Below are 16,145 nucleotides of genomic sequence, written 5' to 3' on the forward strand. Positions count from 1 at the left end.
AAGGTAAAAGCCATATATTTTTAAACATGCACGTACACGGATCGATAATTTTATTACATACTGGAAAAAAAAAATTATAATTTTCAAATTTATAAGGATATTTAAGTTAAATTGATATGTGTTTTTCATGACTAAATTTATTGATATTTAAACGAAAACATTAACTCATATATACTAGTCATATAGTATATATATATATATATATATATATATATATATATACTGGGTAGTTAAATATTAATTAACAGTGATTTGAAATTCGTTTAGTCATTTATAATTATATAAATAGAACTAATGGCTTACCAGATATATCTCACCTCATTAACACAAGTTTGTATTGAATCGGTGTTGAATCTTTTATTGTGCGAATTTGTTGATCAAAAAAATATAAGGGATACTGGGGCACAACGGACCCCTTTAAAAATTTGCTAAAGAAAATTTTCTTCTCATCATCATATTTCTACGAGTTTGATATATTAATTAAGCATCACAGCGATACGAAATACTCAGGGTACGACAGACCCCCATAAACAATTGAATAAAAAAAAAGTGTGTGTGTCAGCTCTGACGCACGATTGGAGTTTACTCCTTCAGATCGACTGTCTAAATAAGCACAGAAAGGGCTTACTAGTCTAAGAAAAAGATTAATACCATATCAAATGGTAAATAAACGAATCAATCAGTTAGCCCGCAGAGCTTAACCAAGTTACACATCATCGGATAGAGAATATAATAAGAATTAATTTTATTATTTATAAAGACCAATTTGATGTATTAAATTACTAAGAAAACATCAAAATGTAAAAAAAAATTTCCGGTCAAGCAGTAGCAAATGTGTCCGTAACCCGTAAACACAAATACTCGAGTAAAAAGCCATTATTTGGATCACTTTTTTTTTAAAAGATTATTTTAAGGCCGAAGAAGAAGTGTGTCATAAATTGGCCATCGAATTCGGCCCCGTTAATTATAATTATTAAAAAGAACTTAACTAATTTTGTATATCTATATATGTTTTTTACAAATAAGTTCGTCACACCGCAGTCGTGCCTGCGCGAAAAAATACATCTGACTATTTTTCGGAGCGAAATTTGAATTTCTAGTGTAATAGAAAGGAAAGAAACAATTGTCCTTGAAACTTTTATCGTACATTTTTCTTATTCGTGCAAATGAGCATTAAGAGTCGTGCACTTTTGGATTTACCAAACTTTTTTTAATCTATTTTAGTCTAGTCGAGAAGTTGATTTCCTGCGCGAAAAATAGTTACAGGTCTCCTAAAAATATGATTGATGGCTAAAACGATCCGGAATGACGTCTGGAAAAAGCCGTTTTTAGTATTTTTTTTTTGGAAAAATAAAATTACAATTGTTATGAACAAAAAACCGTTAAAAAAATTAGCCGTCCAGCTTTTTGGCAAAATCTCGAAAAGTATAGGTGATAGCTCAAATATTAAAAAAGTTTCTGAAAGAGCTTTTGCGCGGCAGTTTCGGCATGCCCGCGCCGTCACTCTAGTGAGCGTAGTTTTTGAATAATTTTTTTATGCAATTAAATATTAATTAAAAAATTTGAAAATATTCTGGTGTCATCTAGACACTTCAAAGAATATGATTCCGCGATAATAAAAGTTGTATCACCATTTTTCAAAAAGTTATTCGATTGTTAATTAACATTTTTTTTACGGGTATGTGTTGTCATAAAAGGCGGTATAAAAATTTAAATAATTAATCTATAAATTTTTTGTTTTTGGAGCCTTTTTTATAAACATGCTCAACAAGATGATAGTATGAAAGTTTATACAATATTTTTATTTCATTAATTATTAATTTTTGAACTACCAAAAAAATTAAAAATTAAAATAATGTATGTTAAACAATTTTTTTTTTAATTTTAAGCTATTACTGATTTCATATTCTTGTTAGGCATAATATGATTACTTTTAAAATTTTTTCTTGCCATTTATTTATAAATTTTTTATAAACAAATGGATTAATTAAATATTTTTGAAAAATTTTTTTTCACCATATTGTTAGCGTAAGGAAATAATGATTTTAAAAAAAAATTTCTTAAAAACAATATCTTAATGTTTAAAATCGTTTTTTTCATATTTTGATCATTTAAATAAATCATTAAGGAATCGTTTTCTTTTGAATTATAATTTGCATTTCTAAATATAATGGCAAAAAAAAAAAAATTTTTTTGTCAACGATTTATTCATTTGTTTGTTTAACAGTTTGATATAAACATGTTATTTTGTATTTTAATTTTTTTCTAAAACATAAAAAAATTACAAAAACAGCAACCTGCAACAATATGGCAAATAAAAATTCTTCCAATTTTTTAAAAAATATCTGGGTTTTGTAGTACGACAAAGTCCAAGCACTGACACAATTTGTCAACAAACAAATTACTGTAACTTTGCAACTATTGCTGATACAGTTTTCGACCTCCGAGTCGTTTTTATTCAGTATGAGTTGAGCTTTTTAGTCCAGTCGATGAGGACGAAAAAACGGTGTAAGATCAAAAAATCCGCTTTTATCAACCGATTTTAAAAAAGTTTTTTTCTTAAAATGCTAGAAAAAATTTAAAACAAAAAGTTGATTTAAATTCGATGTGTGCAAATTTTTTTTTTATAAAAAAATTAGATGTAAAATTGAATATCTCAGAAACTATTGAGAAGTTATAGAGACAAATTAGTATCATTATGTTTGGGATTTAATAACGAACAAAATAAATTCTGACCGAAGTCTCTACGACGAATAGTTGCTGAGATAAAAATTATTGAAGCGCGAAAAACGAAAAAGCGCGTCATTTTGTCCGCGCGCGTATAAGCAAAAGGCTGTAACTCGGTCGCATATCAATATTTTTACAAATTTTGTTTTTATTCTTTTGGTAAATCGTATATCGACCATAAAAAAAATTGGTAACGTCAAAAAAAATTTTTTTGAATTTAAAATTTAAAAAAAGTAAAAATCACATTTTGTTAGTTAAAAAATAGAAAAAATAATAAATAAATAAAATGACCTAATGGATAATTTTGTTTGAACAATTACCTAAACAATTACGGGTAATGACAGTTAAAAAAAATTTTTTTTTTATGAGAAAATGCGTTCTAAAAATTATTGGAATTTATCAACAATTAAAAAAAAAAAAATATTTTTTTTCGATACAACATAAATTAATCTCGCGAAATTCTGAATCGAATGGTATAAACTAAATTTGGTCGATTTTAAAAAATTTTTCCTTTATAATTTTCAGTATGAGGCCAAAATCTCTATGTGATTTTTTATAATATACAATATAATATATCATATATTGTTTTGTTGCAAACATATATGATATTATATATTTTAACTATATATTGTTTTTTTCATACGGGTAGGGGTGTGCGAATATTGCACGAATCGAATCGAATATTTGAATAGTTCGATTCGATTCGCTATCGAATAATTCGTTAATTTGAATATTCGCACACCTCTAATTTAAATCAATAATTACTATTAGTATGACTATTATTATAATTTTGAACAAATGGTTATTAGGAATGAGTTAGGATTAAAGTTAATAATTTGGGATCTATAAAAAGTAAAATGGCTTGCAGTAAAAAATGAAATTACTTGACAAAAATTCATTTATATTTTTTATATAATTTTTGTTTTTCAGTATACAGACATAGTGATTACAACCTTAAATGAAATATTATAATTATTGCTTACAATTATCCCCCAAAATAAAATACTTAATTTTCAGTATAAAAGCTTAACTTATTTGCACAAAGTAATTTAAAAAAAAAAGTAATAGCATTAAAAATATCTTAATTAATCGAAGTTCTTACAATCTCAGTAATAACAGTATTTGTTGTCTTCTTAACTAACACTATGAGTTTCCACAAATAAGAATTAATAAATATAAATAGTAAAATAAGTAATTTAAAAGAGTATAAAATTCTACACTGTAAAAAATCACCGGGGTAAGTCCAAGCGGTGTAGGTGTTAAAATTGGCGGTGTTAAATTTCAACACCGAAAGCGGAGTGAAAATAACGCCGCCACCGATGTAAATATTCTGTACCGGTGTTAAAAAAAATTCTCCGGTGTTAAAAAACACCGCAGCCGGTGTGAATGTTCTAGGCCAGTGTTAAAATATTTTACTGTGTAAATATTTTTACTTACTCGATCACTATACTGGTAAGTAAATGATATTTTTTATTAATTTTGATAAAGAACTGACATTTGTTCGTGTTTTATAATCTTTAAAGTTAATACTCAAAGCGGGCGCAGTTTACCCTGTTTTTACGCCGGTTACCCCGCTTTTACACCAATTTTACTCCGCTTTTACACCGGTTACCCCGATTTAACACCGGTATTTTTAACACCGGTGAATTACTCCTTCTACACCGGTGTAATTTTTTTGAACACCGGGCGGAGTTAAAATGAGTCCATTTTTAACACCGCTCTTTTTACAGTGTATATACTAAATTATCAATAGTATTCATATAATATTATTAGCAATTCAATTGAATTCCATATTTTACATCTTCACTATTTATTTAATCATAATTTTATCTACTGACTTTTATTCTAATTACCCATGAATTAAATACTTGATCATTATTTACACACTCCCTTCTTAATGACTTAACATTACACAAAAATATCGGCCTTACTTAATAATGACATCTATTAAATCCCATTGTTTACTGAAGTTGATAGAGATTATGGGTAGTGCTTGAATAATTGAAACTATTGATATTGTTGTTTAACTCATTCGATGGTGTAATTCCTGGGACAGAGCTAAAGGTTTGCTCTGATTTAGGAATTACTCGGTATGTATAACAGTTACTGTTATTAGCCGGATAGCCAGTGACAGTAGTGTGTTCTTTATAGTTATAATCTATGTAGTCAACAGGGTTTACATAATAACCGGTATAGTGATTATTATTATTATTATAGAACCCATTGACGGGTGAATAATAATTATTAATGTTGTTATTATACATTTGGGCCTCAGAAGATTCAGTATAAGTGGTAGCATTTTGCATACTTCCGCTGTATGCCGGTTGGTAGTTGGTACCATTCGTCCAGTAGTTACCGTCGTTTTTAAAACCCATATCTTGGTTTGGTGGCGAATGATGGTAATGTATAGTTGAACCTAATCCAGGTGGGTTCATTTGTCTACGCTGAACGTATTCAGCGGCAAGTAACTGATTTCTTCCATTCTTCGGAGGATTTAAATTGTTCTTGTCGTTTGTATCGACTTTACTTGAGGTAGTTTTTTTCTCCTTCATTCTACGATTCTGAAACCATACCTTGACCTGTAAAATAATTATAAATTTAATAATTTTAGAAAATAAGATTAAGGAATATTTATATTACTGTCGATGGTCGCTATTTTATTACTAATTACAAATAACCGAAATTATATTTTGCATTTGGCTTAAAAAAACAAATTTACTTGTCTTTGTTTTTCTCCAGCTCCAGCCAAAATTTAATTTTTTTTCAAAAAAATTTTCCAAAATTTATTTCGAACGTTTGTTTATAAATTTCGTGGTTTAAATTCAAACTACACGGAAAAGAGAGCAGTGGAAAAATTACAGTTTTTAGTGCGAAAACCGGGCCTTCGAGTACTATAGTTTACAATTTAATAATTGAGATTACCCCTTGTAATAAAGTAATTAAAATTATGAATACCAAATTTTATAGTTTCTAATGTATCTTTAGTTGAACGAAACTTGAAAAAGTCTATATACTTATGTAATATTATATATTAATATCTAGATACAAGTATATAAGAGTTTTGGCCGTACACAATTTTGAATAGTTTGATATAATTATATATAACTATGTAGTTTTATACATTAAACTCATGAAGTAAAATTATACTCGTAAATAAAATATTGCCAGAAAAATTTTAATGCACAATAATTCAAAATTTTAATAAAAACGTCTTATTATATGAAACTGAAATAATTGCTACATCAAAAATAATGTAAATTTTAGAGATCCAAAGTAGCGAGACTTTGCTAATGTTTGAAACTGTAATAAATCATGGGTATATATTTAATTTTTTCATTTTTATTTTTTTCGTGTGATTATTGGAATTTCAACGAAATTAATGCATCCCCATTAAAAACCAATTTTTTTTTTTTTTTTTTTTTTTTATGGCGAATTAGAACGTTGGGTTAAAATAACAGAAATTTAATTTTAAAATGATACAAGAAAAAAAAAATTTTCTACCATATCTTACAGATATGTTACTAATAAGTAATAAAAAAAATTCAAATTTTCTCACCTGTCTTTCGGTGAGTTTCAATTTAGACGCAGTCTGAATTCTAGTTGTACGGCATAAGTAATTGTTTGTACAGAAAATTTTTTCAAGCTCATTGAGCTGCTCCGTAGTAAATGCAGTTCGTGCTTGTCTTTGTTGGTTCTTGTCTGTAAAATAAGAAAAAAAATAACTATTAGATTGTTATATCACATGTTAATGAGTAATATCTACGCAGGTAATTTTATAATTACCGTGTGTAAAAAAAAAAAAAAGTGATCGTAAAAATATGTTCTTACATACTACTGATACTTTTTAATAAAATATTATGCAATTAAAATTTAAACTATAGTTAATTAATTTTAAAACTATAGCCCGCCGCAATAATCGCTACTGCATGATTACTTGATACAAGTAAACGTGTAAAGACATTAAATCAGATTTTCAAAAATTTCAAAAAAGAAAAAAAAATTCAATTAAGACAATTTTCAGAAATTCAATAAACGAATGTAAAAAAAAAATCAAAAAAATAATTTAAATTTATAATCAGAGTCTTGACCAATTAATTAATAGTTAATAATAAATACTAAAGCTCTTATCTCCTGAATGAATGAATGAATTACCATACACATGAGGCTTAAATAATTATTAAAGAGTAATACGTAATAATTATTCAAAATAATAAAATCTTACTTTGTGTACTAGTTCGCTCTGCTTTTTGTAAAGGTGATTCATTTTCAAGACACCGATCTTGTTGTTGCTGAAGTTCTTCATTTGGTATTTTGTTAATGTCTCCGTTGATGAATGGCTCTGTTAATTGTTGATGCTGAAATGATTGTTGATTCAAAAACTCGGAATTTGAATTGGCTGCTTCCAAAGTATTGTTCGTATTAACAGCATCAGTAAGAGGTGAATTAACAGCATCGGAAAGAGGTGAATGATTACGACTTGATTGGTGGTTGTAATTCCACTCCTCTGACAGGCTCGTTCTCATGCTTTCAGGTGAAGACGGATACGGTGGCAACTCTAAAGATGCGAGAAACTCGATGCACTTTTCGGTTGAATCAGTGTAAGACATTTTGAATTTATTTCGTTAATATAATTATTTTGATTTAACAAAAACCGAAAAATTATTTTCAAATTCGTTCACTGAGAGAAAAACGTGGATATTTTCAAGTAAAATTTCTTAATTGAACTATTAGTTTACTTAAATAGTGAAAATAATAAATATTATAGTTTGATGAAGTGAACTTGTTCGAGCTTTTACTATTATAAGTCAAGTGAATATGTTTACTTGAATTTAATTTTCTATTACACTCAGTGTTCGAATGAAGTAAGACACGACACTAACTCTACAACGGTATTGTAAGAACTGAGGTCTCTTTGGTCAAAGGCTACCTGATTCGTACAGAAGTAGGGAGCACACCTGATACAACTACTGGAGAAGGATTTTGGTTTGGAACCCCCTCCATGATTCCACTATAGTTTGTATGTCTAATTGTCAGATTTTCACACTTATTACCCAGACTGGCGCCGCCAACGTCTAGACAGTTTATCAGATAAAGGTTTTAAATATTTATTGCGATTTACTTGAAATTATTTAAAAAAAATTACTCTCCTACTGTACTTGAAACAATAAATAACAAAAATTCATGAATGTTACTCCAACTATCAATAATATACAAATTAATGAAGATTTGAGAATTCAACAATTTTTGATATCCCCACTTAAATAAACGATGCCGTCCTTTTTCAAAACTCTCACAGGTGCAGTTTGATCTGTTTGAATGGGAACAAACCGTTCATAGGTCTTGCTTAAATTTTTTTATAAACTGAAATTTATGATAGATGAATGTATGCATATTGGGGTGTTTCATATTTAGGCGATATTTTTTTTCTGTCTTACTCAAAACTAATAATTTATAGACAAAAAAAATTTCCCCTATTAATGTTAGTTTATTTGATGAAATTTAAATGTTTATACAATTTTTCAAATTTTATCCAATCCAAATTTTGAAAAGTAGATCAAACTCATAACCCGTATGAAAAAACCATATACTGTCGATAATATATAAAAAAAAATATGGTAAATAACTGGACATATATGGCGGCAAAATTATTAATATTGATTAATATATGATTGATCACATATAATAATTTATACGTTTAATATTATAATAATCCATATTATTAATAATATATGTGATTATATACATGTGATATTGTATCAAAAATTATATATCTGCTTTATATATTAATTTATAACGTAAAATATATATTTCATCTTATAAATTAATTTATAATTTCAATATTATCATAATCCATATAATTTATAATATATGTAATTGTATACATATGATATTACATCTCAAATTGTATTCTCGTTTTATATATAAACTTATAATTTCAAAATTATAATAATTTCGGTATTATTATACATAAATAATTTAAAAAATACACTCATACCAAAAATTAAAGGAAAAAAAAAATTTTAGAAATTTTTTAGTGATTTTTGCAAGACCGTAACTTCATGGAAAATAATCGTATCGAGATTTAAAAAAAAAGCATTATATACCCGTAGGAAAAAGCAATATATGAGCTTCAGTATAATTAAAAATATATGATAAATTATATGGAATTATAAGAAGTCATATATGGAGCCATATACTAAATTTTGCCGAAATAATATATGATTTTATAATTTGCAACATATATATCGATAATAAATTTGTTTTATATGCTAACTTATAAATGTTGCTAATAATATTTTATACTATATTTTAAGTTATATGATAAGATATATGATTTATTTATATGACTGAAGTATAATATTTTTTTTTTTTTTTTATAATTGTTCCAGTGTAAAGCCGCATGTGCGACCTTTTACACTTTTTGCCTTTACATCGCAACTGCTTCCCTTCTTTATCTGCTTTTCATTGTGCGGCTGTGGCCCGACTTGTGCTTATACTGTACTACTTAACTTCGGTGCCGCTTTTGACTGAAGTATAATATTTATACATGTAAATATATAATTATATAAATATATGTTGACATATATTTGTATAAATGTATGTTAATATATATTTATATAGATATATGTTTATATATATTTGCACAAATATGAAACTAGAGATTTCAAGCTTTAAAATGCTTTTTTTAAATCTCGATACGATTATTTTTCATGAAGTTACAGTCTTGCAAAAATCACTAAAAAATTTCTAAAATTTTTTTTTTTCCTTTAATTTTTGGTATGAGTGTATTTTTTAAATTATTTATGTATAATAATATCGAAATTTTTAAAATATTGAAATTATAAGTTTATATATAAAACGAAAATACAATTTGAGATGTAATATCATATGTATACAATTACATATATTATAAATTATATGGATTATGATAATATTGAAATTATAAATTAATTTATAAGATGAAATATATATTTTACGTTATAAATTAATATATAAAGCAGATATATAATTTTTGATACAATATCACATGTATATAATCACATATATTATTAATAATATGGATTATTATAATATTAAACGTATAAATTATTATATGTGATCAATCATATATTAATCAATATTAATAATTTTGCCGCCATATATGTTGAGTTATTTATCATATTTTTGTTTATATATTATCGACAGTATATGGTTTTTCCATACGGGTTATGAGTTTGATCTACTTTTCAAAATTTGGATTGGATAAAATTTTAAAAATTGTATAAACATTTAAATTTCATTAAATAAATTTACATTAATACCGGAATTTTTTTTTTCTATAAATTATTAGTTTTGAGTAAGACAGAAAAAAAAATATCGCCTAAATATGAAACACCCCAATATGCATACATTTATCTATTATAAATTTCAGTTTATAAAAAAATTTAAGCGAGACCTATAAACGGTTTGTTCCCATTCAAACAGATCAAACTGCACCTGTGAGAGTTCTGAAAAAGGACGGCATCGTTCATTTAAGTGGGGATATCAAAAATTGTTGAATTCTCAAATCTTCATTAATTTGTATATTATTGATAGTTGGAGTAACATTAATGAATTTTTGTTATTTATTGTTTCAAGTACAGTAGGAGAGTAATTTTTTTTAAATAATTTCAAGTAAACCGCAATAAATATTTAAATCCTTTATCTGATACACTGTCTAGACGTTGGCGGCGCCAGTCTTTGTTATGAATGTAAAAATCTGACAATTAGACATAGAAACTATAGTGGAATCATGGAGGGGGTTCTAAACCAAAATCCTTCTCCAGTAGTTGTATCAGGTGTGCTCCCTACCTCTGTACGAATCAGGTAGCCTTTGACCAAAGAGACCTCAGTTCTTACAATACCGTTGTAGAGTTAGTGTCGTGTCTTACTTCATTCGAAAACTGAGTGTAATAGAAAATTAAATTCAAGTAAACATATTCACTTGACTTATAATAGTAAAAGCTCGAACAAGTTCACTTCATCAAACTATAATATTTATTATTTTCACTATTTAAGTAAACTAATAGTTCAATTAAGAAATTTTACTTGAAAATATCCACGTTTTTCTCTCAGTGAACGAATTTGAAAATAATTTTTCGGTTTTTGTTAAATCAAAATAATTATATTAACGAAATAAATTCAAAATGTCTTACACTGATTCAACCGAAAAGTGCATCGAGTTTCTCGCAACTTTAGAGTTGCCACCGTATCCGTCTTCACCTGAAAGCATGAGAACGAGCCTGTCAGAGGAGTGGAATTACAACCACCAATCAAGTCGTAATCATTCACCTCTTTCCGATGCTGTTAATTCACCTCTTACTGATGCTGTTAATACGAACAATACTTCGGAAGCAGCCAATTCAAATTCCGAGTTTTTGAATCAACAATCATTTCAGCATCAACAATTAACAGAGCCATTCATCAACGGAGACATTAACAAATTACCAAATGAAGAACTTCAGCAACAACAAGATCGGTGTCTTGAAAATGAATCACCTTTACAAAAAGCAGAGCGAACTAGTACAAAAAGTAAGGTTTTATTATTTTGAATAATTATTACGTATTACTCTTTAATAATTATTTAAGCCTCATGTGTATGGTAATTCATTCATTCATTCAGGAGATAAGAGCTTTAGTATTTATTATTAACTATTAATTAATTGGTCAAGAGTCTGATTATAAATTTAAATTATTTTTTTGATTTTTTTTTACATTCGTTTATTGAATTTCTGAAAATTGTCTTAATTAAATTTTTTTTTCTTTTTTGAAATTTTTGAAAATCCGATTCAATGTCTTAACACGTTTACTTGTATCAAGTAATCATGCAGTAGCGATTATTGCGGCGGGCTATAGTTTTAAAATTAATTAACTATAGTTTAAATGCTAATTGCATAATATTTTATTAAACAAATATCAGTAGTATGTAAGAACATATTTTTACGATCATTTTTTTTTTATACCGTAACTATAAAATTAACTGCGTAGATATTGCTTACTAACAAGTGATATACAAATATAATAATTATTTTTTTTTTAATTTTACAGAAAAGAGTCAACAAAGACGAGCACGAACTGCATTTACTACGGAGCAGCTCAATGAGCTCGAAAAAATTTTCAGTGCAAACAATCACTTATGCCGTCGGACCAGAATTAATACTGCAAATAAATTGAAACTCACCGAAAGACAGGTGAGAAAATTTGATATTTTTTTATTACTTATTAGTGACATATCTGTAAGATATAGTAGAAAGTTTTTTTTTAATGAGATTATGAGATCATTTCTTAAATAGTAAGAAATATTTGTTAAATACAAAAGAATGATGTTTAAGAAATGATTTCTTAAATACTAAAAAATCTTTTTTAAATGCTAAGAAATCCTCATATCAGTGTAACTTCAATTACTTTATTACAAGGAATAGTCTCAATTATAAAATTGCAAACTATAATACTCGAAGGCCCGGTTTGCGCACTAATAACTGTAATTTTTCCACTGCTCTCTTTTCCGTGTAGTTTGAATTTAAGCCGAGAAATTTGTAAACAAACGTTCGAAATAAATTTTGGAAAATTTTTTCGAAAAAAATTAAATTTTGGCTGAAGCTGGAAAAAAAAAAAGACAAGTAAATTTGTTTTTTTAAGCCTAAAGCAAAATATAATTTCGGTTATTTGTAATTAGTAATAAAATAGCGACCATCGACAGTAATAAAAATATTCCTTAATCTTATTTTCTAAAATTATTAAATTTATAATTATTTTACAGGTCAAGGTATGGTTTCAGAATCGTAGAATGAAGAAGAAAAAAACTACCTCAAGTAAAGTCGATACAAACGACAAGAACAATTTAAATCCTCTGAAGAATGGAAGAAATCAGTTACTTGCCGCTGAATACGTTCAGCGTAGACGAATGAACCCACTTGGATTAGGTTCAACTATACATTACCATCATTCGCCACCGATTCAAGATATGGGTTTTAAAATCAACGGTAACTACTGGACGAATGGTACCAACTACCAACCGGCATACAGCGGAAGTATGCAAAATGCTACCATTTATACTGAATCTTCTGAGGCCCAAATGTATAATAACAACATTAATAATTATTATTCACCCGTCAATGGGTTCTATAATAATAATAATAATAACTATACCGGTTATTATGTAAACCCTGTTGACTACATAGATTATAACTATAAAGAACACACTACTGTCACTGGCTATCCGGCTAATAACAGTAACTGTTATACATACCGAGTAATTCCTGATTCAGAGCAAACCCTTAACTCTGTCCCAGGAATTACACCATCGAATGAGTTAAACAACAATATCGATAGTGTCAATTATTCAAGCACTACCCATAATCTCTATCAACTTCAGTAAACAATGGGATTTAATAGATGTCATTATTAAGTAAGGCCAATATTTTTGTGTAATGTTAAGTCATTAAGAAGGGAGTGTGTAAATAATGATCAAGTATTTAATTCATGGGTAATTAGAATAAAAGTCAGTAGATAAAATTATAATTAAATAAATAGTGAAGATGTAAAATATGGAATTCAATTGAATTGCTAATAATATTATAAGAATACTATTGATAATTTAGTATATACACTGTAAAAAGAGCGGTGTTAAAAATGGACTCATTTCAACTCCTTCCGGTGTTAAAATAAAATTACACTGGTGTAAAAGGAGTAATTCACCGGTGTTAAAAATACCGGTGTTAAATCGGGGTAACCGGTGTAAAAGCGGGGTAACCGGCGTAAAAACAGGGTACTGCGCTTGCTTGGAGTATTAACTTTAAAGATTATAAAACACGAACAAATGTCAGTTCTTTATGAAAATTAATAATAAATATCATTTACTTACCAGTATAGTGATCGAGTAAAAATATTTACAAAGTAAAATATTTTAACACTGGCCTAGAACATTTACACCGGCTGCGGTGTTTTTTTAACACCGGAGAATTTTTTTTTACACCGGTACAGAATATTTACATCGGTGGCGGCGTTATTTTCACTCCGCTTTCGGTGTTGAAATTTAACACCGCCAATTTTAACACCTACACCGCTTGGACTTACCCTGGTGATTTTTTACAGTATAGAATTTTATGCTCTTTTAAATTACTTATTTTACTATTTATATTTATTAATTCTTATTTGTGGAAACTTATAGTGTTAGGTAAGAAGACACCAAATACTATTATTACTGAGATTGTAAGAACTTCGATTAATTAAGATATTTTTAATGCTATTACTTTTTTTTTTAAATTACTTTGTGCAAATAAGTTAAGCTTTTATACTGAAAATTAAGTATTTTATTTTGGAGGATAATTGTAAGCAATAATTATAATATTTCATTTAAGGTTGTAATCACTATTCATAAATTATGTAATGACTTCACTGCTACAGTAAAACATAAGCACATATCGAGAGTGTATCTGTGGCGTTCTAGGGTTTATGATGGCGCTGTCCGCGGTGTACAGCAATTTTACTTCTCGAGTACTTTTAAAAATGAGCAATGCAGTCAGGAAAAAAATACTTTTGCGTATGCGATCGTTTGACGATTACAAAAAATTACGTCTGTTACTATTGTTATTAAAGGATTTATTGTTAGTCGTTGTAGTACTGATAACCAATGCACAATCATAGACAATGATCTTTGAGTACGTATACTACTTTATTAGTTAATGAACTACAATGAGCTGTGATTGAAAAAAATATGAAATTTTTTAAACGTTTTATGTTTAAACAAAAATTTCTTGTAAAAATGTGAATCATTGATAACGTTAGAACTCTGAAGTATTATACAGAATGTGTAAGGTAAAAGCCATATATTTTTAAACATGCACGTACACGGATCGATAATTTTATTACATACTGGAAAAAAAAAATTATAATTTTCAAATTTATAAGGATATTTAAGTTAAATTGATATGTGTTTTTCATGACTAAATTTATTGATATTTAAACGAAAACATTAACTCATATATACTAGTCATATAGTATATATATATCTACTGGGTAGTTAAATATTCATTAACAGTGATTTAAAATTCGTTTAGTCATTTATAATTATACAAATAGAACTCATGTCTTACCAGATATATCTCACCTTGTTAACACAAGGTTGTATTGTATGGGTGTTGATATCCCTTATTAAACAAAAGGATTCAAAAGTATTAAAAAGGATTTGATTTTTAATCGTTTTGAATACTTTCTAATTCTTCAAATCCTTTTTAATACTATCTCTTATGGGCGTTTAACATGTGAAATCATTTTTAATACTTTTATTTAACAAGGGATTTTATTGTGCGAATTTGTTGCTCAAAAAAATATAAGAGATACTGGGGCACAACGGACTCCTTTAAAAATTTGCTAAAGAAAATTTTCTTCTCATCATCATATTTCTACGAGTTTGATATATTTATTTAGCATCACAGCGATACGAAATACTCAGGGTACGACAGACTCCCATAAAAATTTGAAAAAAAAAAAAAAAATTTTCATATTATTATTTCATGAGTTTGATCTATTTTCAAATTTCTCGACAGGAACAAATATGTTGTTCTTGAAAAAAAATTAGAATTATAAGTTTGCAGTCATTAAAAATAAATAAGGTCTTTACAAAATTTTTTTGCGGTCTGGAATTTGTTTTTAAGTGGAATAGGGATAGGGGTGGGGGGGGGGGGGGTCTTAAACGGATTCTTTTTCTTGAAAAATATCAAAATTAATGACAAAAATTTTTTTTTTAATCTTCTAAATTTTGAAAAAGTATGAAGGAGGGAAAGTTAGCAGTTTTTGAAAATCATTAAACTCTACGAATTTTGGGTAAAAATAAAATATATATAAAAAATTTTGTACTTTTCTATACTGGAAAGCTGTATAAATTTTTTTTTTTTTTCACTTTTCGGACAACAGGAATTTATTTATTTTTATTAAGAATTATACTAATGAAGTAACCCTATAGCGCTTCTCGGCGTTTCCCCCACTTTGAATGAACATTGAGGCCAGTGCTGCCAGAACGTGCGATATTTTTACTCCCTCCTGCCATTACACTCCATGCTATTTCACCACGGGAAGGAGTAAAAATATCGCACGATCTGGCAGCACTAATTGAGGCTGGCGAAGAGGTGGAAGAAGAGGCCGTACGACGAGACCCAACGTGACGTCATCTAGTTTCCCTCACTCTTTCCCTTATTATATTGCTTATTGTTAATTGTCCATATTATACGATTAGTTGTCGGATTTAATAATGTTTATACGTTAAATAAATATTTAGTTCTATCTACTAACAAATAAAATATATATGGGGCATTCCACGCCAAATCGACTACTTTTGACCCCGACCCCTTTCGATTTGGCTAAAAATTTTTTTTCCTTATATACCCCATTAAAATCATTTT

The 16,145-nt window shown here is 27.7% G+C and overlaps 2 protein-coding genes across 2 annotated transcripts; one reads left to right on the forward strand and one right to left on the reverse strand.

Moving 5' to 3' along the window:
• Window positions 1-3,724: 3,724 nt before the first annotated feature.
• Window positions 3,725-7,633, reverse strand: LOC130671283 (homeobox protein Hox-B3-like). The gene is made up of 3 exons (XM_057475075.1): window positions 6,950-7,633; window positions 6,284-6,426; window positions 3,725-5,306 (listed from the first exon to the last, which is right to left on the reverse strand). The coding sequence occupies exons 1-3, from the start codon at window positions 7,332-7,334 to the stop codon at window positions 4,689-4,691; spliced, it is 1,146 nt and encodes a 381-aa protein (XP_057331058.1). The 5' UTR covers window positions 7,335-7,633; the 3' UTR covers window positions 3,725-4,688.
• Window positions 7,634-10,892: 3,259 nt separating this feature from the next.
• On the forward strand, window positions 10,893-13,123 carry LOC130671992 (homeobox protein Hox-B3-like). Its single transcript, XM_057476171.1, has 3 exons — window positions 10,893-11,277; window positions 11,794-11,936; window positions 12,506-13,123. The coding sequence occupies exons 1-3, from the start codon at window positions 10,893-10,895 to the stop codon at window positions 13,121-13,123; spliced, it is 1,146 nt and encodes a 381-aa protein (XP_057332154.1).
• The last annotated feature ends 3,022 nt before the right edge of the window (window positions 13,124-16,145 follow it).

This window comes from Microplitis mediator, chromosome 7 (assembly GCF_029852145.1).
Source record: "Microplitis mediator isolate UGA2020A chromosome 7, iyMicMedi2.1, whole genome shotgun sequence".
Taxonomy (NCBI): domain Eukaryota; kingdom Metazoa; phylum Arthropoda; class Insecta; order Hymenoptera; family Braconidae; genus Microplitis; species Microplitis mediator.

What these genes read in the sequence shown, in the direction of transcription:
- LOC130671283 (XM_057475075.1), bottom strand. Translation starts at nt 7,334, where the DNA reads ATGTCTTACACTGATTCAACCGAAAAGTGCATCGAGTTTCTCGCATCT. An exon ending in AGAGCGAACTAGTACACAAA is followed by an intron (nt 6,427 to 6,949) that starts GTAAGATTTTAT and finishes CTTATTTTACAG; the next exon opens with ACAAGAACCAACAAAGACAA. An exon ending in TGAAACTCACCGAAAGACAG is followed by an intron (nt 5,307 to 6,283) that starts GTGAGAAAATTT and finishes ATTATTTTACAG; the next exon opens with GTCAAGGTATGGTTTCAGAA.
- LOC130671992 (XM_057476171.1), top strand. Translation starts at nt 10,893, where the DNA reads ATGTCTTACACTGATTCAACCGAAAAGTGCATCGAGTTTCTCGCAACT. An exon ending in AGAGCGAACTAGTACAAAAA is followed by an intron (nt 11,278 to 11,793) that starts GTAAGGTTTTAT and finishes TTAATTTTACAG; the next exon opens with AAAAGAGTCAACAAAGACGA. An exon ending in TGAAACTCACCGAAAGACAG is followed by an intron (nt 11,937 to 12,505) that starts GTGAGAAAATTT and finishes ATTATTTTACAG; the next exon opens with GTCAAGGTATGGTTTCAGAA.